The sequence below is a fragment of the Lissotriton helveticus genome, chromosome 3_1 (assembly GCF_964261635.1).
Source record: "Lissotriton helveticus chromosome 3_1, aLisHel1.1, whole genome shotgun sequence".
NCBI classification, from domain to species: domain Eukaryota; kingdom Metazoa; phylum Chordata; class Amphibia; order Caudata; family Salamandridae; genus Lissotriton; species Lissotriton helveticus.
Genome location: NC_136061.1, coordinates 1,842,792,977 through 1,842,819,020, shown reverse-complemented (window position 1 = coordinate 1,842,819,020; position 26,044 = coordinate 1,842,792,977). Strand labels below are relative to the sequence as shown.

Genomic DNA, 26,044 nt, shown 5'->3' with positions numbered 1-26,044 from the left:
TTCTTCACCAGTGCCACCTGCACTTCATGGCTAGGGCAACCGCCTTTCCAGATAACGCTTCCAAGATCGCCTTCATCCTCTTCTACATGGGTAGCGACGCCGCTCAATGGTCCATCTCCCTGGTGGACAATGACGACCCCATGTTATACAACCTGCCGGTTTTCAAGGAAGCACTACGGCGGATGTTCGCCCGTCACACCTTTGTTCAAGTCGTAGACAACGAACTGTTTAATCTGAAACCAGGCAACACCGACCTGCTGCATTATATCACGACCTTCAGTAGGCTCGTCATAGAAGCCCGTTGGCCCGAGACCAAGAAAGTATCCGTGTTTTACAGGGATCTACGCGAGGGACTAAAGGACCTGATATCACAGATGCCTGAACCCCCGGATGAGATAGGTCCTTTCATCGATCTGATCTATTCTGATCTATTCACAGACCATGTCCAACCTCGTCCAACGCGTACGCCAAACTGAGGAAAAGCATTTTCCATATCACGGCTGTCGAGTTCTGGAGACATGTCATAACTCCTGATTGCATCCAAATTGTCAAATTGTCACAATTCGCCCCCTGTGCTCTCGTGCTCACCACCAGGGGGCAACATAGTGGAACTCTCCAGTGTTCTAGTATGCTTCCAGACACTCCCCTGCATGCATATCTTGACTTCCAGCCATTTGGACACTATTTGGGAATTGACATCCATTCCCAATCCATGCCGGGTTTTGTGAAAGCCAGCCTGCTTATACTTGAAGCCAGCCTACTCATGCCTGAAAATCTATTACCCAGAATTCCCTGCTTACTGCTTTGTCTCCACCCCTGCAGGCCATGGATGGGTGGAGGGATTCATCTCACATGAGGCTGGCTGCTGCTAGCCTGCTCACACCTGCTGCATGTGATTACTGTGAACTTTTAAGCCCCAGCTCCCTTCAGGCCAAGGTTGGTCATTGTAACTGTTTACCTATGAGACCGATCCTTGCTTCCAGTGCTCCCTGAGCTTTTGCTATGCTTGTTTCCTCTTGAGCTTTAGTTATGCCTTGTTCCTGACCTGCTGCTGTTTTCCTTGTTCCTGAATTAGCACTGCCTGCAGTGCTCCCTTGACCCCTGAGCCTTAGTATTCCTTGTTCCTGAATTGCAGCAGTTTCGCTTCTCCTGCATTACCACTGCTTGCAGTGCTACCTTGTTTCCTGAGTTCCTGAGCTATAGCTATTCCTTGTAACTGAATTAGCACTGCCTGCAGTGCTCTTGTTTCCTGAGTTCCTGAGCTATAGTTATTCTGTGTTCCTGTTCCTGGGCTTCAGCTATTTTCTTGTTCCTGGTTTTCAGTGCTTGCAGTGCTCTCTTGACTCCTTGTTTCCTCAGCTGTAGCTATGTCCTGTTTCCTTGAACCACTACTGCCTGCAGTGATACCTTGACTCCTGAGCATTAGTAATTTCCCTGTTCCTGAACTAGCCCTGCCTGCAGTGCTACCTTGACTCCTTGAAGCTTTAGTAATTCCCTGTTCCTTAACCAGTTCTGCCTGCAGTGCTACCTTGACTCCTGAACCTTAGCTCAATTCTTGTTCCTGCCCCAACTCTGCATTCTATGCCAATTTGTTTTCTTGATTCTTTAACCTGCACTATTCTAGTATACCCTTGTAGTCTCCCCTTCTGTATATCGCTTTCCAGTCCCTGCCTTTCTTCCAATTTCCTTGGTTCCATTTCTAGTTTTCTGTCTTTATATTCTGCTGTCTTGCTTCTGTTACCTTATATGTTTGTTTCCTGTTTTCTGCCAAGTGTGCCCTGTGATTTCCTTCCTTTCCTGTTAAGCACTCCTCCTTGCTAGCTCCTTGTATATCGTGCTTGTGTTTAGTTCTACCTTCTAGCTTTTACTGCCTTGCATGTTCCTGTTTGATGGCCAGAATCCGTGGGCACAGCTGACTACCTAGGTGGTGTTTCTTGTTCACTGTGAGTATTGTCTTTGAGTTGCATTTATAACATCACCACAGGTATAAGCTCCACAGACCCTGCCTTTGCATGCATATCCAATATGTGGATATTTGCATTCAGTATCTGTAACAGCAATTGTGGGTGAGAAACTTACTGAGCTTCAGTCTTACCGTGTGGAGCTCCTGATCCTTTACCCCACACTCCCCTTTATTGTTAATGTTGTTTCATATATATGTCTTACACAGTCTTCCTGGGTGTGGTTATTCTGAATGCTAAATTGCCTCGTGAGTACCCTTCCTTTCTGAGTCTTACCCATCTTGTTTACTTGTACAGGCTTCCCCTTTGGATCCCTTTTTCTCCTTTGACTCCCTGTATGATCCTGGGCAGTGCTGTACTCCTCTTACTGTGTACGTTTTCTACCCAGTTCCCAGTCCTTGCCCAAGTCCCTGACTGTGTTCCCCACACAGTCCCGGACAGTCCCTGACACAAATGAACAACAAGAAGGTAGAAGCTATCTTGTACTGGCCATCTCTGACCACCATGAAGCACATCCAGCAGTTTTTGGGATTTGCCAAGTACTACCACTGATTCATCAAAGGCTCCTACATGGTGTTACTCCAATCTATCGCTTGCTGTGCAAGGGGTTCCAATATTGCTGGGATTCGGAAGCCGAGCACGCCTTTCAGGAATTGAATAGAAAATTTACCACAGCCCCCGTTCTGAGGCACCCCGACTCTGAACAACCATTTACTGTTGAGGCCGATGTGTCACAGGACGCTCTGGGACGAGTATTGTTACAAAGAGACACTGTTACGGGTCTCCTACACCCTGTGGCACTTTATTCCAGGAAACTCCTACCAGCCGAGCGCAACTACACCATATCAGACCGAGAGCTCCTGGCCATCAAGACAGCGCTCGAGGAGTGGCGCCACTTCCTGAAGGATGCCAAACATCCCGTAACTATCTATACGGATCACAGGAACCTGCAGTTCCTGCACTCGGCCCGTGCCCTCACATTCAGACAACTACAATGGACTCTGTTTTTAATGAGTACGACTTCCGCCTCACATATCGACCTGGTAAGGAAAACGCCGAGGCCGACGCACTATCTTATCTAGAGGACACCGACGACACTGTGTCCACCGCTGAGCCATTGCTCATCATTCCCGAACAGTGTTTCCAGGGTGTTTTTCTGTCTTCTGATTTCCTCTCCCAACTTCATGACGACATAACACATACTGATCCGACGTCCTTGACAGAGCACCACAAGGGTGTAACCACACAGAAGACAAGTACTACCTTCCTCTGGTAGCCCGCCAGCAGCAGGCCTTGTATATGTGCCACGACCATATTCTGTCCAACCAACCAGGCTATCACAAAACCTTGGAACGGTTGCAGAGACATTTCTGGTGGCCCAAGATGGAAAACGACACCAGGGCCCACGTCATGCGTTGTGCCATATGCGCCCAGGAAAAGAAACTGTCAGGGCCATCCCATTCCTGTTCCTCCTCATCCCTGACACACCATTTCCATGGATTTTGTGGTAGAACTGCCAGCCACCACTTCAGGGTACACTACTGTCCTTACCATAGTAGACCACCTCACGAAAATGGCTCATTTTGTACCACTGAAGAAGTTACCTTCGGCAGCCGAGCTGGCAGTGATTTTCCTGCAAAAAGTGGTTCAACTGCATGGCAGATAACAGACCGGGGTTCGCAGTTCGTGTCTCGTTTCTGGAATGAGGTGTGTACTGCCATGGATCTGGACTTTCGTTTGTCATCAGCGTATCAACCTCAGACCGACGGTTAAGCCGAGAGGACTAACCACACCATGGAGCAGTATCTCTGTTGTTTGCTTCTGGCAGCTGAAAAAGAATGGGCAGAAGTACTTTTGATGGTGTAGTTCACTTATAAGAACAACAAGCATTCCGCCACGGAATGTCTCCCTTCTACTGCCTCCAGGGCAAACACCCCAGGACTATGCCATGGGAAGAAACATGGAACAATCCCTTACCTTCAGCTCAGGCATACCATGCCAGGCTCTGCTCACCCTGGCAGCAGGACCGATTTGAGCTAGCCAAGGCCAAAGAGTACTATAAGCAGTACGCGGATGAGTGCAGGAAGATGGAACCCTCCTACAAGAAAGGAGACAGGGTGTGGCTCTCCATCCAGAACCTCAACATCCACGGCCCCAAAGAACTGCTACCCCATTTTGTGGGACCGTATGTGATTGAAAAGGTGATCAATCGTGTGTCCTTGAGATTCTTGTTGCCTCCTCAGATGAAGATACACCCTGTCTTCCATGTCTCCCTTCTGCGTGCTGTTCACCCTGAGTGCAACGTGTCTACCCCTCCTTCTCCAGGTTTAGGGATGATCACATTGAGTACAAGGTCAGGGCTATTCTTGGTTCCTGTCGTACCCGGGGTAGGCTTTTTTACCTGGTTGGCTGCAAGGGTTATGGTCCGGAGGAGAGGTCCTGGGAGCCCCTGTCTCATGTTCGCCAGGCTTCCCGGTGGGTTTGTGCCTTCCATGTTGGTCAGCCGCTCAGCCCTAGCCCTGCCACACCTGTGTGAGTCTGCTGTTGAGGGTGGGGGTTCTTTTTTGGGCGGGGGTGCAGTCATGGCTCTTCAGGAAGCTCCCCTTCCCCTCTCACCTGTGTGCCTGGGTACGCTTGAATCACACTCATGCAGAAGCAAGTCTCCTGACTTCCGGTTTGCGGATGGTTGGTGGTCCAGCTCCCATAGCCGAAACCGCTGTGATGTCACTAGCGCCTACGGGGGAATAGGCATATCATCAGTGGTTTCCTCCCGGATCGGCGCTTCGTGTTGACGCCCATGCCGGATCTGTATGCTTCTTCGTTCCTGGACTCCTATGCAGGTATACCGGAGCCGCGCAGGAGTGCTGCTGGATTCTCTTAGTATTTGTGCCCATTTCTCAGCTATTGTCGCGCGCTGAAGCGCTTGCATGCCTGCCCTTTGACTCTACCTTATAGCACCTGCGCACATTGCACCACAGTAATTAGCGCTCATCCTAGTTTGCTATTAGTTCCAGTTTGGGGTAAGGCGGGGGTGATAGCTCATGTCGTCTCTGCGAGATCTCTCCGTAAGAAACAGGTAAACTTGTGGGGAACCTGACAGCCTGAAGATATGGAGTAGCAGAGCGCTTTACATGAGCACCAGTTTCATTACACAAGGACACAATCATTTTTGTTAGGCACAGGGAGATTAAGTGATTTGCCCAGAATCACAGGATGTTGAGCGTCCTAGTGACGCTATTCGAGGTCAAGTCCAGGCAAACTGGTCTGGGGGATTCCAGTGGATGGCCGTCCTGCAAGCGCGTCTTCTGCCTCGGCGGTGAAAAAGCTGACGTATTCCTCCTCCTCCCTGCCCCGAGGCCAGCTCTGACGAAATCAGCACAACTACGCTACAAATTGCTCATACCCAACGTAAACTAATTGCCACCGAAGAGACACCTCCCCAAACTGTGCCACGCACTGTCAAGCCTAAAAAAAAAGTTGGAGTATAAGAATGTGTGTAAGAAGGTCAGTCTTTGAAAATTCACCTCACTTTGAGAGGGAAGCCGTGTGTGGCGTCGGCTGTCGCCAGAGACGATGGAAAAGGCTCTGTGGATCCTCCTTTTTGGCTTTACTGTGTGTGAATGCCAGCGGCAAATTGGTAAGTAATCCCACTGCTGCCAACGCACTCTCAGATTTCACGTGTAGAGCCAGCTTATCAACTGTGGTCGTTTTTTTTTAATTCTGGGCGAGATAGCTGCAGATTGTCCGGGTGCAGCGAATGTAGCCACAGGTATATAGCGCAGGCGCCGGCGGTGACACTGCAGCGCAGGTAGAGACAGGTGTTGTCGGTTGGTGAATGAGGCAGTTGGAGACATTGTCAAATGCAACACAATGAGTAGCAGGTGGTACATAAATAGGGCGCTGATAAGTTCATCTCACGTAGAGACGGCTGCATCTCGGTAGAGAGGGTGCATTTCAGGTAGAGACAGGCGCACCTCATAAACATTAGTGCATATTACATAGAGGTAGGTGCAAACCAGTGAACCTCGGACGGACAGGTGCCTCTCAAGGAGAAAGAGGCGCATCTCAGTTAGACACAGAGGCGTTTCAGGTTAATTAAGGTGCAGCGCTGGTAGAAGACAGATGCATCTCAAGGAAAGGCATGCGCAGGTCAAATGTTAACTGGGGCTGCACGGTTAGTGACGGGACGGAGGGGTGGGGGAAGACGTCGTTCAAACAGTGATAGAAGCATCGCTGACCTGAAAAGGTGTAGCCCACCGCATGCAGGAAGTGACCAGTGCACTTCGGGTAGTGGTGAGCATGGAAGAGAGATGGTCACATTAAGGCGGGAGTCCGAGTGCAGGACAAGAAGAGGGAGGGTACTATCTTTTAGCATATCAGAACAAACACTCTTGTCATAAAAGGACAGTTGCACTGACCTTTAACAAATCAGTGCACCCTTTAAGCACATCACCTATGGGGCCAAATACGAGTTTGACGGTGTGGTATTGTGACCGCCTGCGGCAGCACGGCTAAACCAGCGTGAGAACCGCCAGCGTATAATGACCATTTCAGTCAGTGGCGGGCGATTCCTCTGGCGTTCCCACCAGCCGCGGTCCGTGCAGGTAACAGTGGGGGATTTCGAGGGAAATTAAATAATTAATTTCCCCTCTGCATCGTCCCACAAAATCCCCCCCACACGGCCCACCGCCCAACCGCTGTTAGCTGCATGGACCACGGCTTGTTCCCTATAAAACCGCAATGTAAAAAACTGTTTCAGCATCCATGCCATGCTGGAACTTCTGTGCCTGCAGACAGAGGGGCACATGAATCATGTTATACCCCCCCCCCCCCCAGTGCGTACACAGGGAGTGAGGCACAAGGGGGCCTTTTTTTCTCTCCCTCAGGGTTTTCATGGAGGAAAAACCAACCACCATAAAAACTCAGTCAGAGAGGAATCTCGTAATATCAACAGCGTAGCTAGAGCTCCTGGTGCCCGGGGCTATCCCTCAGATTGCCGCCCATGGCAGGTAGTGGGGGGAGGTCCTGGGGAAGAAGGACGGTGAGCAGAGGTCCGAGAGACACGTAGTATTGCAGCTAATAGTTACCACGATCATGCAAGTTACATACATATACACGGTCCAAGGCTACACAGTAGGTAGGAAGGCACACATTTTATACCTTTCACCAGCTCCCTCTTTGTTTTTCACTTTTCAAAGAAAGCAGGGGTTGCAGTTGGCACTCAGAGCCACATTATGCCCTGACCCCTCACTCTTTTCTCTTCCTTTCAAGCAGTCTCAAACTCTCTTCCTCTTTTCTATCCAGGTGCCTCTTGTTGCATGGACTTAACTTGTTTAAGGCACCAAGATACATATTTCCCAGCAGCTCTTGCCTAGCAGGAGAGGGGGCTGCTCGGTGGTTAGGCAGCAAACCTTGGCGTTTGATATCCGGTAAAACCCTCCATGCTTCATAATCAGCCTCTGTCTTGTGTCTAGTGGTTAATTAGGGACGAGCTGCCAGGCTACTGATGCTCACTGATTCACTGAATGAGGTGTGGGGCGAGCAACTAAGGGCTCCAGTCAAGGGGAGTAATGGCTCATTTATTCTTGAGAGACGCAGTCTCTTCAACTCCCAAAATGAGAAGGCTCTCACGCACGCCACAGTCACCAAAGATCCTATCCTCCCCTCATGACACCAAACCATTTAAGGGTCTCCAACCTTTTCTGTAGTGAGAGCTACTTCTGATCCATGAAAATCATAGTGAGGTACTAAAGGCTGAGTAATGTGTGCATTATTTCCCACCAATGCCCAGCTTTACTGACTAGGGATAAAGTAATACCCATTTAATGCCTGCAATGCACAATATGAAACCAGAGAGCCTGGAATTAGTCCCGGCTTCCCTCTTCAACATTGTGCACTCCTGACCTCTGCAGTAACCAGCTAAGAAGACTACAATCATAAGAAATCAAACAGACCTGCAGTCCTGCAGTGCTGTTCACGGCTGCCAGCATACTAAAAACCATAAGCTACACATTTGTCTCTCACACCTGCTAATCCACCACACTACTATGTTCCATAACTCGATAACCACACCTCAGTGGTCATCACGCACAACATGGACACACTTACCACATAGATTCACAAAATAAAGACAGCCCCCTTTCCAACCATACTGCCTACATGGATCAACTTGCTGACCTTGTAGTGCTTCATTGCCCCCACATAAGGGTAGTAAGCACTATATAAATGCAGCAATACAATTATTTTATTATATCATGCCTCATTTTTCCACATTATCACATGCCAGGACCTTGAAATACCTGAGTTCAGGGTGTGCACGTTTCAAAAACCCTGCACAAAAATCTCTCCTGCCAGACTATACATTTGCTCCACGTGATAATAATGTATGCCGCATGTATGGTGCACGACTTGCCACTTAGTTCATTAATATAGCATTGTCATCATGGATTGCGAGAGTCCATCCTCTCATGTTCCAAAGCTAGTACTTCTAAAAATGCCTCTCAATGTAGTAATGTAATCTGATGTTCACATGACATGCTTCTGCATGTAGGAGAAATAAACATAATGATTTTTTTAAAGACTCAATCATATTTTTGTATGAATTTTGAGTCACTATTTGCATTATTTTCAAGTCTTTGCTCAGGGAAAGAAGGGGCCACAGACCGACGCTTGACCCATGCTCAGTTCTCCCTGTTATTTATTGGCACTATTTACAACAGATATATATGGCCACTGCAGTGGTGGGGTACTTTTTTTAATGGGATACATTTAAAGTGGAAAGTTAAACCTTATATTCATTCTTTAATGAAATTAACACTTCATTTTAAATTTCTCCTGTTGTCATTAAATGAAAGCACAGTTTTACAGGTATTTTTTGCTTTTTTAAATAAAGCACATCTTGGAAGTTCTCCCTGTGCACAAACTGGAGCCAGGAACTTAATTTTACATATCTCTCATTATTTCATTAAATGTAGTGAATAGACATACAATTATGTTTAATTAAATACTGTATCAATGTGTGGTTACCATTGCATTATACACCCTCAACTACAATACAGCACAAATCACACTGTAAACCACACAATGATCCGAGGTGTACTTCACACGAGCACTTATGGCTATCGAAAAAGAATCTTCCCACTTACTCAACATAATGATGTAATCTTACCCCTAGTCATAGCCACGTTTGGAAGCATGTCGAGCATAGAGTCCTTTATCTATGACAGACGGTAGCAGATGCAATTGCCGGTATTGAAAGGTTTGTATCCAAACACATCTATAAATTGATAGAGGGTAATTAGTGATTTTAAAGTGTCGTCATTGACTAAATTCCATGTACTTAAAAGCTAGAGAAGGGTGGAAATGTCTAACAACCTACATCATACTAAGGGCAGGTGCCATTTAATGCAGGGTTAAGAGGACGAATAGGGATACCACAGACTGGTAAAATGTGCTCCTATTTTTGGACCTTTTACCTATATACGCTGGAAGCAAAATACATATTGGAATGTAATTCGAATGTTTTCATATCTATTGGAAATTTGCAATATCCCAACAAGCAATATCCGTCAGGAGGACATAAAAAATGAGACATCCCCCAAGGTCTAGACACCACAAAGGGACATGCACTGGGCAGAAAGGACTTTATGGGATATGAGTCAAATAGTGTTGTTTATGAGATAAATTATAAACACTGTACTTAATGCATGAACTATAAAACATGCTGGATTCCCAAGACCAGTAGTCCAGCATAGAAAGAGCCTGGTTCCACTGAAAATGGCAAGTGCACGTCGCCTGATGTAATAGTGAAAAAAGCTATCAACAGCGCCAACCAAAACATCACTGCCACTGGCAAAATTGTGGTTGTTCCATAGTTCTTATAAAAATGTAACCATGTTGCAATTGCCCGATGGTTTAAACAATATTTAACTTGTTGATTTATACTATACCATACCATCTACCCATAGGAACTGGAACATCTTACAATCAATCACACCTGACACCTCTCGTGTTTTTTTCAGGCATTGAAGATTCTTGAGCATTGAAAACTGCTCGGGTTTTAGATACCTGAAAAAAAGCATTGTACGGGGAGGGATTTCCTTTTTAAAAAATGATGTTCCTCTTGGCTACAAACCTGATGCCCGGCCCCGTCTGCGAGGCAAGTGCTGCATCTCCTGCGCTGTGGTATGAGGAGCAAATGCTTTCAAGGCTGCCGCTCCGGCCTCAAAGTCGGGCAGGGTCAGAGCACGATGCAGACAGCAGAAGGCAGGCATCGTGGTTCTCCATGGGCAGACTGACACTGCTCCTGCTGGGCCTATGTCAGCAGCTTCCTATAACGACGATGAGCACAGGCAAGAGAGCTGAAAAAGTATAAAATATAAACAAACGACGATCGGATACTAAAGTGAAAGAAAAGCTGCGACCTTACGCAGTGTCAGCACGAGCCCAAGTGTACCAAAATAAATTATGAAAGCTGCCGCCACGGGTCACCAGTGCAGCACGGCCCCTGCCCCCAAACCAGTGCCGCCTGGGGCGGACCGCCCCCACCGCACCCCCCTAGCTACGCCAATGCGTAATATGCTTGGCGTGACCATGGCGGTCCCCCCAAGCATATGGATGCCTCTGGACTGCCATGCCACCAGTAGCGGCTCCTGGAGGGAGTGCTGCGTGCCAGTGTGGTGGGGCAGGGGCAGGGTGAGGGGTAGTAAACTCCGGCCTGCGGCGGATTGGAGTTAGGTAAAGAATGAAATAAATAAAATGAATTAAATTGCACGTGCTGCAACGTCAAATGCGTTGCAGCGCACGCAATTTAATTTGATTTCTTCCTTTACCTAACTCCGAACTACCGTATGCAGGAGTATATTACCCTCCACCCTGCCCCTTCCCCGCCCCGCCCCACTGCCCACAGCACTCCCTCCATGAGCCGCTACTGTATGCCACTGGCAGGGAACGGCAGTTCACTGAAGGAGTCAGGGTCCCAGGGTGACATGACCACTTTGGTCGTAATGTGGCAGTCGTAAGGCTGCCCCACCACGAGTGTAGCGGTCCGAGGACCGCCAGACTCGTAATTAGGCCCTATATATTTTGGTTCAGAAGTGTGGAATGTACGTTTTGATGTGGCAGTGCAGGGAGCGTCAGGTTGAAGAGCAGTAGTGAGAATTGCTGGTCAGTTAGCGCAGGTGTCAAACAAGAAGTGATAGATAACGTTTAAGCAGGTTACTGCCAACTGTTGCAGAGGTATTTTCTCTTGAGCACATGCTTTTTCAATTTAACCAATAACAATATCTATTCTTTGTGTGCCCTATTACAAATCTAACGGGTTTTTGCCCAAATGTAACCATCCCCGTCCGAAATACCAACATTGGCGGCATCAGTAAATGTTTGGACATTTTTGGGGCATTACATCGGACTGTTTCCGCGTAATAGGCGCAGATGTTTTCCACCAGATTTGTACCTCCAAAATATTACTAATTTCAATTTTCAGGAACTTCAGTCCTTGATACATCTTTCTATCCTAATGTGACCTTCAACTCCCTTTATGTGGCTCTATTGAGATTATCAGGGACACTCGTAAGGCCATCTTAAAAGTGAAAGGTGTGTGCATGTGTGGAAGGGGGAGCTAAAGGGACTTTTTTTAGGGCATGGGTACTCGCAAACAGGGGGACAAAAAGTTTGCCTGTTGTGTGATCGAGGGGCGAATTGATAAGGTAGGTGAGTGGTGTAAAGTGGGCATAAGAGAAGCGAAGCATGTACATGTTAAGGCTGAATTGCACATTATGAAGCAGGAATACGTGGGATCAATGCCGGCTTCCCCACTTGACCAAATTGTGTGTTCCTAGGCAATTGTTTTATTTCACTTTACCTTCTTTATTATTACATATGGAAGGGCGAGATTTTGATCGATACCTTATCACTATTGATCTAAACCCCGATCTGGTCGACTGAACCTTTGTTGCCTGTCATTGAAGGAAGAAAGTGCCTCTGCTACCAAGTTAGTACACCCAATAAAGGACTCAGTTCCAAAAGATCACAAACAACTTCTAGCTTTCAAAAGTTTATTGTAAGGATAGGATAAGCTGCAAATACAGGCATCTCAGAATGAGATTCACGAGATACACAGGTCCAACTACATACATGTGCTCTCTGAAAGCCCTCAGACGAGCAACGGAAATTACCAGCACAAGTTCTAAGAATAATAAAGCTATCAGCATTGACGCATATTGAGATCTCTCCTTCATTTAAGTTGGAGGAAAACACACAGGTTAGGCTGTCCCTACCCTGCTCTAGATGGTATCCCTACTTAACCAAGTCTCAACCTAACAAAAGGTGTCAGCAGTGAATGACCCCCAAAGGAAGTCACTCACTCTTAGTCTCTTGGTGAAAACCTATAGTTCTCCAGTCATGACCCCTCTCTGCCTACCCATCCGCTCTCTAAAGGGTCCTCAGGCATCTGCTCTAACTCCACCCAGGGGTGCTGTCCCTAATACAAAACAGTCAACAACATTTGAGACGCCCCTCGTGAGACGCCCCTCACGTGGTGTAGCTTCTGGCTTTTTCCATGCTGCTTTGTATTGGGCCTCATACGTTGGAGTTGACCTTGCTTCTCAGACTCTTCTCCGGCCCGCTGATACCCCTTAAACATTCCAGAACCCTCCTCCATGTCTGGGCCGTCTACTGAACAGACCTCTATTCATATTATTTATAATCGGATCCTCCCTTCTCTCTTGCAGACAGACATCTGCAGCCAAGAACCCAACTCTCATAGACTTCCAAAAAGGTTCGCAACATTTCTCGGCCCAGACATGTACGTGTAAATCAATGTTAAAACATTTCAGGCCTACAGCATTTCTCATAATAATTATAGCATTCAACTTCTTCATTAATTAAAGCATGTTAATACTCTTATTCTATTATTCAGTAAACACATCTATAAATCATGGCCCATTAATGCAATGACCAAAACATTAGTTCAATCTATGTCGTGAAAAGAAACACCTTCTAGCTCTGGCCCTGAGGCCTACCACATTCTGCGTTTAACCACATGCCATCTTACATTTTAGCAGCTACACGACATGGATTCAGGAATAATCACATTTAATAAAATCATATAGTGTCACACATTTCTGTATTAGTTCCATTTCTACTTAAATCTCTACATTAGCTATACATTCAGAATATAATTGCAGATACTACTAGCACTCATGGCATTTCTCCTCATGATTTGTGCTTACTACAGGTAAGTGTGATGCACTCATACATTTAGGTCAGTTTGCGCTCTCTCAGTTCCCCCCTTTGATGACCTCTCGGGGTCATCACTAACATTTAAACTGCAGTTATTGCTAGCATAACTTGTCTCTGCGCTTCCAGAGCCCTCAGACTCCTGTACTGATTATCTTGTATGGCAGCCAATCTCTGCAGCTGCTCTCTTTGGGCCCTTTCTGACCTTCTTGCTCTGTACCATTTGAATACCCTCACCAATCCCCACAATATAATCCCACAGATCAATATTATGATGATAGGTTTTAGTATATACCACACAAAGCTTTTGCCTAAGGTGGAGATCCACCCTCCAACTTCACTCATTCCGTGGCCCACCTTTTCCCAGACATTTTCTCTACTCAAGTCTTCGATCTCCTTGTGAATATCAGTTATGTTCCTAATAACTTTCTCAAGGGGCTTCGAATTGTCTGGAATGTAAGTACAACATTCCTGGACCTTCAAAGCCTTACAGACTCCGCCCTCTTTTGCTAGTAGGACGTCTAACGCAAGACGGTTCTGAAGAACCATAGCCCTTATCGATTGCATCTCTCCCTCTACCAGCATTAAGGACTGAGCAGTGCTGGCAGACAACCTGTCGACGACTGTTGCCAGTCGTCTAATTTTAACATCATTAAGGATTAGTCCCAAAAGAGGGAACATAGCTCCAAAGATATCTCCAACCATTTCTGCATCTCCTATATCTCTCCTTCCCCTCGATGATGTCTTGCCCTCGATGATCTCTAAGTCTTGTGCATGATATATTTTGGGGAAGACAATTGCTAGGTAACATGATCCATACCAGTTGTCAGGTAGTCTCACGTAGGCATTTCTTCCACATACAAAATACACATTTGGAATCACTTGCATTCCCTTCAGGAAATCCTTAGTATAGTACTCTATATTGAAAGCATGTTCACAGCTGACTTCTCCCACGTATACATTTTCATAATACGTTTTGGCTCGGTGAAGACATAGCTTTCCTTTCTGCGTCTTATCTAAAGCTATTGGACCACTACTACCCTTTCTCTTGTGTGCCTTCTCTTCCTCGGTCCAATCTGTTTTCCATTGTCCTGATTTTTTCAAAATCTTTTGTCTCCTGTAACGATCATCCACCTGCCCTATGAACTTCTTCTCGACTTCTGACACTTTGCATGTCAGGTTATTTCTACGGGCATGTGAAGTATCTAAGGTAATCCAAGGAATGAAGAACTTAGCCAGTCTGTCTTCACTCTTCCAGTAGTCCCATTTGTTCATCTGCTTATAATTTGGGACTTCTGGCAACACTGAATCATAGTTGGAGAAATAGTATTCAAAACTATCTCTCCCATAAAATATACTAAGCAATAAGCTACATGTAATGCCATATGTCAGCGGGAGGTGATGATATCTAATGCCTTCATCTACAGACGCCGGCAACTGCATGCAGACGTAACAGTCCTTAACCTCCATGGCATCCACGTATTCATATAAGAGTTTAGCATAAGCATTTGACCTAAAGTCTCCTTGGGACTCATCTACGTGTAACCTGCGGGCTTCTGCAGCTAATAACGCTTTCTCTTGAGTGTTTTCCCTTTTCTCACCAGCAACAGTGGGTGTAAGCGTTTCTACAGATTTCACATCAGTTACCTTCGCCTCTTCCTCATGTCCCTTTACATAAGAAATTGTTACCACTAAAGCTATTAATATTATCACTCCTACTATTAGTGTACCTATTATACATTTAGCTCTGCGGTTCTGGGTGCCGGCTTCCATTTCGTCAGACAATATAGCTCTCTCTTATCTTGGCACAAAGTTCCTTTCTTCACGTTCCTTTACAGTCTCTTTTTACTCCTTTTGTCTTTAGAATCCACACAACTGGAAGCTGACAACCTTCTTCGCAAAAGTCTTTTAACAGTTCAATAAAGACAACCCTAGCCCTTCTCCATCAACTCAAGGGAAGTTCCCTAATATTCTCTGCTTCCTGGGCGCTAGGTAATCTTCTTTTTTTTTCTGCTCGCTTTATTTACAAAGTCCTTTAAGCATCTACTATCAAGTTTGTGCCTGCAGCTTCGATAGCAAAGTTCAGTATTTCCAAACGAAGATTGTGCTCTTCATGGGCTGTTATCGTTGTACCAAAGTCGGGGAATTGCAATTCTGAAAGAAACATGTGTTTTAACTTGCTGAGGCGGGGAGGTCTGGGGAGCATGAATGTTAGTGACCCTTCTTGTTCGACTCCGGGTACCAACAGTCGTATTTCCACGGTGACGATGGGCTCAGAACTGGACACCACCACCGCTCGAATCCTCCCTGTCTCCTGTTTCAAAGACATTTGTCGCCAGATATGTCCACTCAGGTGTGGAGTATCTTCTGCTAGGCACACGCACTCTTCTTGACCTTCTTCGGTCCGGTGCTTCAGCGCCCTGAGCACCTTCTTCCGGGTCTGAGTCTTCTGATATCGGAGGAAGGGTTATCTCTGGAGTTGACCTCAGGCTAGAGCTCCTTCTTTGCGGCCAATTAGCTTCTCCACGTGCCCTTCTACTCCTTCTTCTTCTTGTCTGTTCTCGCTCTCTGTCAGACCTGTCAGTGTCCGACTCGTACTCCCAGCTACTTTCTCCTTCTGTAGCGTCGTCTGTTTCGCTGTTGTACTGACCGTCCTCAGCTTGGTCAGACTCGTTCCCTGCTTCCGCTGGCACCTCTACAGCTTGGCTAGCCCCCTCTATGGCTTCTCGGTCCTCTGCTGGACGTCTATCCGAGAGAGGAGCTGTTTCTTCCCGAGGTGCTGGAACCCTTCGCGTATGTGACGCGTGGATCCAATTGGGCAGGCCTCCCACCTTCACAGCCGTATTCGCGATCAGGATGATCTGGAAGGGCCCACGCCAACGAACATCCAAGCAGCTTCTTCTCACATGTTTTTTCACCAGGACCCAGTCCCCAGGGTACAGGTCATGGCACGGGCCCTGGCACGATGGAACCTCGGCAGCCTGCACCTGAAGGGACACAGAATGAATGGCGTCAGACAGCCCCTTACAATAGTCCAGGATCATATCATCTGTGATATTTAACAGTGCAGTAGTTGGGACAGATGGCAGCCTCATTGCTCTCCCCATTAACACCTCATGTGGTGACAACCCCGTTCTTCTGTCTGGGGTACTACGAAGGCTCATGAGGACCAATGGCAGGGCGTCAGGCCAACTCAGGGTCGTTGAGGAACACACTTTTGCAATTCTGGCTTTGATCGTGCCATTGATCTGCTCCACAATTCCTGAGGCTTCTGGTCGGTAACTGCAATGCAATTTCTGATCTATGTTCAGAGCCGCACAAATCATCTTCACAAGCTCGCTGTTGAAATGCGTTCCCCTATCTGATTCCAAAGAGGCCGGCACCCCGAAGCGCGGAATGAGTTCCCTAAGCAGTAACTTGGCCACTGTGAGGGTGTCGCACCTACGTGTAGGGTATGCCTCAACCCATCTGGAGAATACACAAACAACCACCAGGACATAGCGGAGGCGGTTGCACCTCGGCATTTCAATGAAATCTATCTGCATTCGATTGAATGGACCTCCAGACCTTCCTATGTGACTCAGTGCAACTGGTGTTCTTTTCCCTACGTTCAGCTGCTGACAGGTCACACAACGCTGGCACACTGCTTCTGCTGCTATTCTAAACTTAGGATTGTACCAAGTCTGTCTAAACACTCTCAGCATAGCGTCTCTCCCTAGGTGTACGGGACCATGTATGTGTCTGGCCATTGGGCTCACCATCTCATTGGGCAACACTGCTCTGCCATCTGCTGAGACCCAAAAATGGGACTCACCCACTACACATCCTGCCTTTTCCCATGTTTCTTTTTCAAAATCAGGAGCATTTTCTTGCATGTTTGCCAGTTCGTCCCAAGTATCAACAGTTTCCAATATCATAGCTAATTCAGTCCTTACATTTATTCCACCCACTTCCACCTCTGTGAAAGAGTACCCTTGTTCTGCGCAATACCGCGCGACTTCGTCGGCATATCTATTGCCTTTCGAGACGAAGTCCTCATTTCTGGTATGTGCGGTGCACTTTACAACTGCGATACCTGCTGGACATTGCAACGCCTCTAACAACAGGCGCACAAACTCTCCATTGCGAATGGGAGAGCCTGAAGAGGTCATGAACCCTCTTTGAGACCATAACTGCCCGTAATCATGAACCACCCCATAACCATATTGGCTGTCGGTGTATATGGTGACTCGAATTTGATTGCTTGCCAAGCAAGCACGTGTCAAGGCAATAATCTCGGCTACCTGAGCGGAGTGTACTCCTTCCAGGCACCCAGCTTCTACAACTCCAGTGATTGTACAAACAGCGTAAGCTGCTCTCAACTGCCCAACTTCGTCTCTTACACATGAGCCATCGACAAAGAAAATTTCATCTGGGTCGGTCAGTGGCTCATCTACGATGTCGGGTCTGGGTTTGGTGCATAGTTCAGTCACATCGAGGCAGTCATGGTCTGTACATTCATCATCATCCTCGATATCATTTGGGAGTGGCATCAAGGTGGCAGGGTTCAAAACAGAGCATCTCCTGAGGGTCACATTCTCTGCAGCAAGAATAACTTGCTCATAGCGCGTGAGCCTGCTGTTGGTCAGATGCTGTGTTTTGGTCCTGGTCATCAACAGTTCAACAGAATGGGGCACGCACACCTCTAACGGGTGCCCCATGACGATATTTTCACATCTCTCAATGCTGACACCCGTTGCAGCAACGGATTTGAGACATCCGGGCAACGCTGCGGCTACTGGGTCTAAAGTAGCCGAGAAATAAGCAACTGGTCTACGGGCATTCCCATGGATTTGGACTAACACAGACAACGCGCAACCTTCTCTCTCACAACAGTAAAGCAAAAATGGTTTATTGTAATCAGGCATTCCCAATGCCGGAGCACGACACAGGTCCTCTCGCAGCTGTAGGAATGCCATCAAACAGTCTTTGTCCCATGGTACCGGATCGCTCACCTCCTTATGCGTCAGTTTTTGCAAGGGCTTTGCTTTCAGTGAAAAGTTCGCGATCCACTGTCGGCAATAACCCACCATCCCTAAGAACATCCTGACCTCTCTCTGTGTCTTAGGCGCATTCATTTTCATGATCGCCTCTATCCTGTCTGGTGACACCTTTCGTTTGCCTTTCTCTATTCTGTGTCCCAAGTACTGCACTTCTGTCAGGCAGTACTGCAACTTTCCCGGGGACACCTTGTGCCCATTGGCAGCTAGGTGATTTAACAAAGCAATGGAGTCCTCCCTGCAAGCTTCTTCTGTTTCTGACGCCACGAGGAGGTCGTCTATGTACTGGACCAGAACTGACTTCTGGGGCAGCACTAGACTTTCAAGATTTTTCTTCAAAAGCTGGTTAAAGATCGATGGGCTCTCTGTATACCCCTGAGGAATACGACACCATGTTAGGACGCGACCTTCCAGCTTAAATGCGAAAAGAAAATGGCTTTCTTCGTCCAGAGGGATCGAAAAGAAAGCCTGACAAAGATCAATCACAGTGAACCACTCAGCTTGGAATGGAATCTGAAACAGTATCACTGATGGATTCGGTACCACTGGACAACACGAAACGACTATGTTATTAATCTTTCGAAGGTCCTGTACTATCCGGAATTTCCCATTTGGTTTCTGCAGACCCATAATCGGGGAGTTGCATGGACTACCCACGATTTCTTTCAGTATTCCCTGTTTAATCATGGACTCGATCACGGGTTTTATGCCTGCAATCGTTTCTGGAGTCAATTTATATTGGGGTGTTCTTGGGAACTCAGCATGCGGTTTCACTACAATTTTCACTGGGTCCACCCCTTTGACCAATCCAATCTCTTCCCCAGTGAAGTCCCATACTTCTGGTGCCACTGTCTCTCTCAAGTCCCAGGGGAGCTCATCTACTGTTAAAGTAGGGTACAGCTCCACGCATATTCTTGAGTTTGCAACTTTGAAGTCTGCGTCATCATCATTGGTCAATACCTCCACTCCCTGAGGTGTACAGTATATTGTACAATTCAATTTACACAACAGGTCTCTGCCTAGCAGACACACAGGACTTGAATCGCAAACCACAAACTGGTGCTCATCGCTGTACTTCCCTATTTTCACCTGTACCGGTTCTGTCAATTGGCTGGTTATTCTCCTGTTTGCGACCCCCACCACTTGTATGGTCTCTCCAGACATGGGCAGGTCTGGAACTGCAGCTGATCTGATCGTGGACCTAGTGGCTCCTGTGTCCACCAGAAATGTCGTGGGGCACCCTGCTACTTCTGCTTCGACATAGGGTCCCCTTTGGTCCACCTCCAAGGCTGCCCCGAGGGTGCAGTCTTCTCTTTCCACTCTCTGTCCGGTTAATGGGTCCACATAATAGCACTCTTCTCCTTCTACAAACAGGGGCATCTGTCTATAGGTCTTACCCATATTCCCTACTCGGGGAGGTTGCGGGAACTGGGCTCGGGGAGGAGCCCCCCCCCCTTTGAGCACCTTTCCCTGGTATGGCGTCACCCCTCTCGTAGGCGCTCTCTGGACCTCTTCCTCCTCTTCCTCTTGTTCTCCTATCTCTACATTGTAGGGACACTCGCGTTTCCAATGCCCCACCTCGTTACACTGGTGGCACCTAGTCGTTTTCTTCAAGGCAGCTATGTCTATTCTGGGTCTAAAGGTGGAACTCTCCTCATTGCCCTTGTTCTGACTGTACTGCTTCTTTCCTCCTGTACCTGTTCCTTGCTGCTGTTGCTGCTGTCCCCCCTTCCCTGCTGCCTGCATCTGTACCACCATCAATTTTTCTTTTAGTTTCTTAGCCTTGGAGTCTATCTCATCACAGCAGTACCTGGCATATCTCAGTATTTCGTCTAGGGGTCTATTTTGCCAACAAATCAAGTGTTGCTGAATCATTAAACTAATATCCGGTCTCAGTCCCAGGACGAACTTGGACACAAATTGCCCTATGTCTTTTGGATCCATTACATCCAAGCCGCTATACTGTTTAAACGCCTTCAGCAATCTCTCATAATATTCGTGGACTGTCTCTTTGGGTTCCTGTCTGGTTCGGTCTATTTTGACCCAATCTATGTCTTGCATTGGCACTTTCTCTTTCAGCCAAGTCATCACTCTCTCGAATTTTGCCATCACAATCTCGGACGGCCCATTAGTCTTAGCATCTCTCTCCGGCTCCGTTGTGGGCCACTCAGCGCTAACCTTGCATGCTGTCCACAGATCTCCTGGTACTACAATGTCAAACAGCGTGTTCAGATCTATCCATAGGACCTTTGAGATTTTTACAAATCTCTCAACTTGCTTGTACCACTCCACTGGGCTTTCCCGCAATTTGGGGAAGGAGGTGGTAAAAGCAGCTAAATCTCCCCTACTCCAAGGGACATGTACATAATTCCCATTTGCGACTTCACGCAAAGGGTATGCTTCTATTCCCTGCAGCCCTCCTGGTGTCGTACCAAGCGTGCTTCTCCTGACGGTCCCTTTCTTGGACCACCTCTCTTCCCACTTATCTAGTGCCCTCCATGTCCTTATTCCAGTGATCAGTTCCCTTATGTGCGTTTTCAGCCCGATCGTTCTCCTCTCATCTAGGTCTCGATCTGTATAATGTAGCCTGTGGTTACCCTGTAATGCTTTGGTTCTTGACAGGTCCACCATATATTTGCCTGCTAGTTCGACTAACTTCTCATGGATTGCTCTCGCTTTTCGAGTGATGTCCTTTGCCATATACAGTATTTCATCCTGCTCATACATTTCCATTCTTTCTAAAGGCAGGGTACCATCTATCATGTCATCCAGGTCTGACCTTAAGCTGGCGACATCGAGTCTCTTAGCTTTTATCTCAGCTCGCAATACGTCTTTCGAAGGGGGCTCACTGGTCTCCCTACCATCCCAACTCCGAGCTCTACGTTTGGGCTCGGGAGAGTTAATGAGTGCTCTCCCTTGCTCCCATCTCTCCAGGTCCCATGCTCGGCCATCCGATCTTGGAAGGTGATGGAACACGGGCCTATTACCCCCACTCTTGCTCTGCCCACTCTCTCCTTCTTCTCTCCTTTCACCGTACGCCTCTCTGTTATTTTCCCTCTGGTCGCTACTCTCCCTTTGCCTAGTATCGCTCAGTATCCGATACGATCCTTCCTGGTTCCCCATATTCCCTGGGCTGCGCTCGTTTCCGTCATCACAGGGACTATGGTGCGACCTCTCACAACTCCCATTCAGTTCTCTGGTGCCGGGCACACAGTGGGTACACTTAAAGCTGTTTCTGTACTCTTGCGTTCTCCTCTCCCCTTCACTGAGTATTGGGCGCGCCACCCCTCCACTCCCGGGGCCCCCGTTTTCCAGGTCCGTTCTATCTCCACTCCGGGCCCAATGGGTGACTCCCCTACTATCTCTCTCTCTCCAGTCCCACTCCGGGCTGCTCTCCCCAGCCCCGCAGTGAGTCCGAGCTCTGCTGTCCTGACTTTCCCTTTCAGCTTCTGCAGCTATGATGCTCTTGTGAGCCTCCACTGCCTCATCCCACTTCTTCATGTACTCATTTAGCTCTTGAAAGGATTTTCGTCCAGATCCCCTCAGATCCACTGGCCATCTAGGGCCCCCGGGATCCCCTCCTGGGTCCCCTGCTGTGTGCATCGGGGTGCTCCACTCTCTGGGTATCGGCATCTGACTTGGGGAATTGATCGTATCGTTCCTCCTTGCCGTCTCTGCTCTTTCTCCGTCCTTCCGTACCCGTTCTTCCCCTCTTGCTCTCTCTGGGTCATATATCGATACTATAGGACCTATGGTAACAGGTACCTGTAGTGCAGCTGGTAATCCGTAGGATGTGGCGCACTCCGTTTCCGGCGCTCTTTGTACCACAAACCTCCCGACTACCTGTTGCACCTGACTAGGCTGGGACAGCTCTTTCTTTGCCTCAGGATCCCACTCTGAACTGGGAAGCGGTCCATGCTCCCCTGTATTGCCCCCCTTTTCTCTTTCACTATGCTCGACCTCTCCCCCTGCTCTATTATACGGGGGTGGCCTGTCTGTCAATAGTCTGCTTATCAGGCTGTCCTCTGTTTCGCTCTCATCATCCTCTTCTAGGGGGCTTTTATTTCCGGGCACCTCTAACACCGGGTACAGTTTATTTACTTCCATGTTATGCACTCTCCATCTTTTAGCATCCGCATCCCACCTGGCATCCTGCACTGCCCTTACCGATCGTTTCACCCTTTCTTGTCGTCTGTTCATATTTTTTTCATGCGCTGCCCTAATCCATGCATCAAGGGCTTCAAACTGGGTCGGTCTAGGCAAGGGTCTCATTGAGGTCATGACTGATTTTAATCGATGTAACACCTCTAATCTGAACGTCCCGTACTTCGGGAACGTCAGTTCCTCATTTCCTTCCGTAATCTTACTCCACTCTGATATCCAAAGGATCGTATGCAGCCCAACATTCACTGCCATGTAACGAGCCGGCGTACCCTCCGGCGGGGCTTCTTCCCCTTCATCCGATCCCCGCTTCTCTTTTTTAAACGCCGCTCTCAGCCATTTAAAACACTTCATAATTATGCGCACAATATCCAGCCTCGCTACTCTGTTTACTTCCTGATGACAATCCACCAATCCTGTCGCGGCTTTGCTAACTTGGCCTATCGCAGCGCGGTCTTTCTCCGGTCGGCCAATCCCAGCTCGCCACTTTCTGACGTCTTTGCTAGCTGGCCTATCACAGCACGGTCTTTCTCCGGTCAGCCAATCACTGCGCGACACTTCCTGACGTCACTTTTCTCCGCTTCGCAGCAGCACCCCTCCTTTCTCAACTCGTCTCCCGGTCATGCATGCGTCCCATTCATACACCGAAAAATGACTACTTCCGACCAAGCGGTCACTTCCCTCGACTGTACGTCCACAGTCTATATGTAATTGTCAACACAACTGACGAAATGTCTATCGTCTCTCTGATAGGTTGCTTACACACACAGTAACCTCCGACCAGCGTCCGTTACTCACGCACTCACTCTTACGTTCCCCCTATCTCGGTCTTTCGGGTGATCAATGGTACCTCATGACCCCCTTCACACTATTTGACAATTACTCTGGGTGTCCGATACACCCGAACCACTTAAGCTCTCACTTAAGATTTCCACCGGTTGCGCGCGCTCACAACCTGTTCCACAGTCACTCTACAGACATTCAACTCCGCCAGACATTACAACATAGATACAATACAAAAACACCGCAATCTAACACGCATGACCCTTTATACTCACTCTCGACCGATACTGCTGCTTTTTCTGTCTCACGTCATCCGGATCTTCTTCGGCGGGCGGTTCTTCCGATCATCGATCTCTAGGGGCCTTGGGGTAAGCTAACCTGGCCTAGGTCACCGTCCTCAAGAAGGCAACCATCCTCTATAGCTACCAACTGGAAGGGCGAGATTTTGATCGATACCTTATCACTATTGATCTAAACCCCGATCTGGTCGACTGAACCTTTGTTGCCTGTCATTGAAGGAAGAAAGTGCCTCTGCTACCAAGTTAGTACACCCAATAAAGGACTCAGTTCCAAAAGATCACAAACAACTTCTAGCTTTCAAAAGTTTATTGTAAGGATAGGATAAGCTGCAAATACAGGCATCTCAGAATGAGATTCACGAGATACACAGGTCCAACTACATACATGTGCTCTCTGAAAGCCCTCAGACGAGCAACGGAAATTACCAGCACAAGTTCTAAGAATAATAAAGCTATCAGCATTGACGCATATTGAGATCTCTCCTTCATTTAAGTTGGAGGAAAACACACAGGTTAGGCTGTCCCTACCCTGCTCTAGATGGTATCCCTACTTAACCAAGTCTCAACCTAACAAAAGGTGTCAGCAGTGAATGACCCCCAAAGGAAGTCACTCACTCTTAGTCTCTTGGTGAAAACCTATAGTTCTCCAGTCATGACCCCTCTCTGCCTACCCATCCGCTCTCTAAAGGGTCCTCAGGCATCTGCTCTAACTCCACCCAGGGGTGCTGTCCCTAATACAAAACAGTCAACAACATTTGAGACGCCCCTCGTGAGACGCCCCTCACGTGGTGTAGCTTCTGGCTTTTTCCATGCTGCTTTGTATTGGGCCTCATACGTTGGAGTTGACCTTGCTTCTCAGACTCTTCTCCGGCCCGCTGATACCCCTTAAACATTCCAGAACCCTCCTCCATGTCTGGGCCGTCTACTGAACAGACCTCTATTCATATTATTTATAATCGGATCCTCCCTTCTCTCTTGCAGACAGACATCTGCAGCCAAGAACCCAACTCTCATAGACTTCCAAAAAGGTTCGCAACATTTCTCGGCCCAGACATGTACGTGTAAATCAATGTTAAAACATTTCAGGCCTACAGCATTTCTCATAATAATTATAGCATTCAACTTCTTCATTAATTAAAGCATGTTAATACTCTTATTCTATTATTCAGTAAACACATCTATAAATCATGGCCCATTAATGCAATGACCAAAACATTAGTTCAATCTATGTCGTGAAAAGAAACACCTTCTAGCTCTGGCCCTGAGGCCTACCACATTCTGCGTTTAACCACATGCCATCTTACATTTTAGCAGCTACACGACATGGATTCAGGAATAATCACATTTAATAAAATCATATAGTGTCACACATTTCTGTATTAGTTCCATTTCTACTTAAATCTCTACATTAGCTATACATTCAGAATATAATTGCAGATACTACTAGCACTCATGGCATTTCTCCTCATGATTTGTGCTTACTACAGGTAAGTGTGATGCACTCATACATTTAGGTCAGTTTGCGCTCTCTCACATATAAGAGGACCTCAAAATAAACAACTTCAGGATTAACACTGTACAAAATGTTCTCTTGCATTTTATTTGCTAAACTATACTTTTATCCATGTATAATAGGTACCTTGGTCAGTCAGAAGGTAAACATAACAACTGACCTGCCTCTGCAGTTCACTATTTGACAGGGTGGAGGGAAGCATGAAAACTTCTAAATTCATCTTGCAAACTATCACTTTAAAGAAAAAATCTCACTGCATTGATATAATCTAATGTACTAAGACAAAACGCTTCTGCATGTTTATAAAATGCACTTTTTGAATTTTGAAGAGAATATCAGATTTTTACAGTTACAACATGTCTTTAAAAAGGAAGGTGTTCCTAAATTCAAGTGGTACATGACACCTCAATTACTTCCTTTAACATCAGTTAAGCTGTAAGTAAATGTGTGCCCCTTTACTTAACATATTTCTCAAGGTTAGTGCTGAGTCAAGTAAACAGCAGCTCAGTGCTGCTGATGACCAAGCGCCCGCATGTAAAGGTCAGGAGGCATGCAGCCCTGGGCTGTACTTTGAGTATCACTGGTTTAATGTTTATAATAAATTCTCAAAGCCCATTCGGCCATTGGCTTCTCAGTTGTGGGCCAGCATGTAGTATAATGAAGTTTTTGGTTTTCAGAGAGCTCATATTTTCCACATCTGTGCATGAGTAATTTATCCAGTTCAGAGAATTTTCTATGCATTCTGGTATTGAAGGAATTCTGCTCAAAAATAGAACTATGCTTGGGACCATAGATTATTAGTATGTAGGAACGGAGTAATAATGCCACCTCAGTATCCGTGAGCCTGATTCTGACCAGCTATTGTGCCTCACTTTGCCTCCTAAAGCCAAAGAAAGATGATGGATTCAACTCAGATCTGTGACTGGGGGTGAGTGTCTGAAACGTTTTATCTCTCTGTCCATCATCTCCTTGTGTTGGCTTTGTTCACCCTAAGTTGGCAGGGTATACCCAGACGGGTCCCTTGTGCACTTAGCCACTGGATGCAAGCTA

General features: G+C 47.2%; 2 protein-coding genes across 9 annotated transcripts in view; one reads left to right on the top strand and one right to left on the bottom strand.

The window, feature by feature from the left end:
• Nucleotides 1-26,044, bottom strand: part of LOC144823886 (uncharacterized) — a 1,846,314-nt gene that overhangs the window by 798,192 nt on the left and 1,022,078 nt on the right. The window lies entirely within an intron of this gene.
• The window catches only part of LOC144823884 (mucin-5B-like), a 946,734-nt gene continuing 926,193 nt past the window's right edge, over nt 5,504-26,044 (top strand). Inside the window, exon 1 of the mRNA XM_078682773.1 lies at nt 5,504-5,598. Within this exon, the coding sequence (XP_078538899.1) occupies nt 5,535-5,598 (64 nt within the window). The 5' untranslated portion in view covers nt 5,504-5,534. The remainder of the gene's footprint in view (nt 5,599-26,044) is intronic.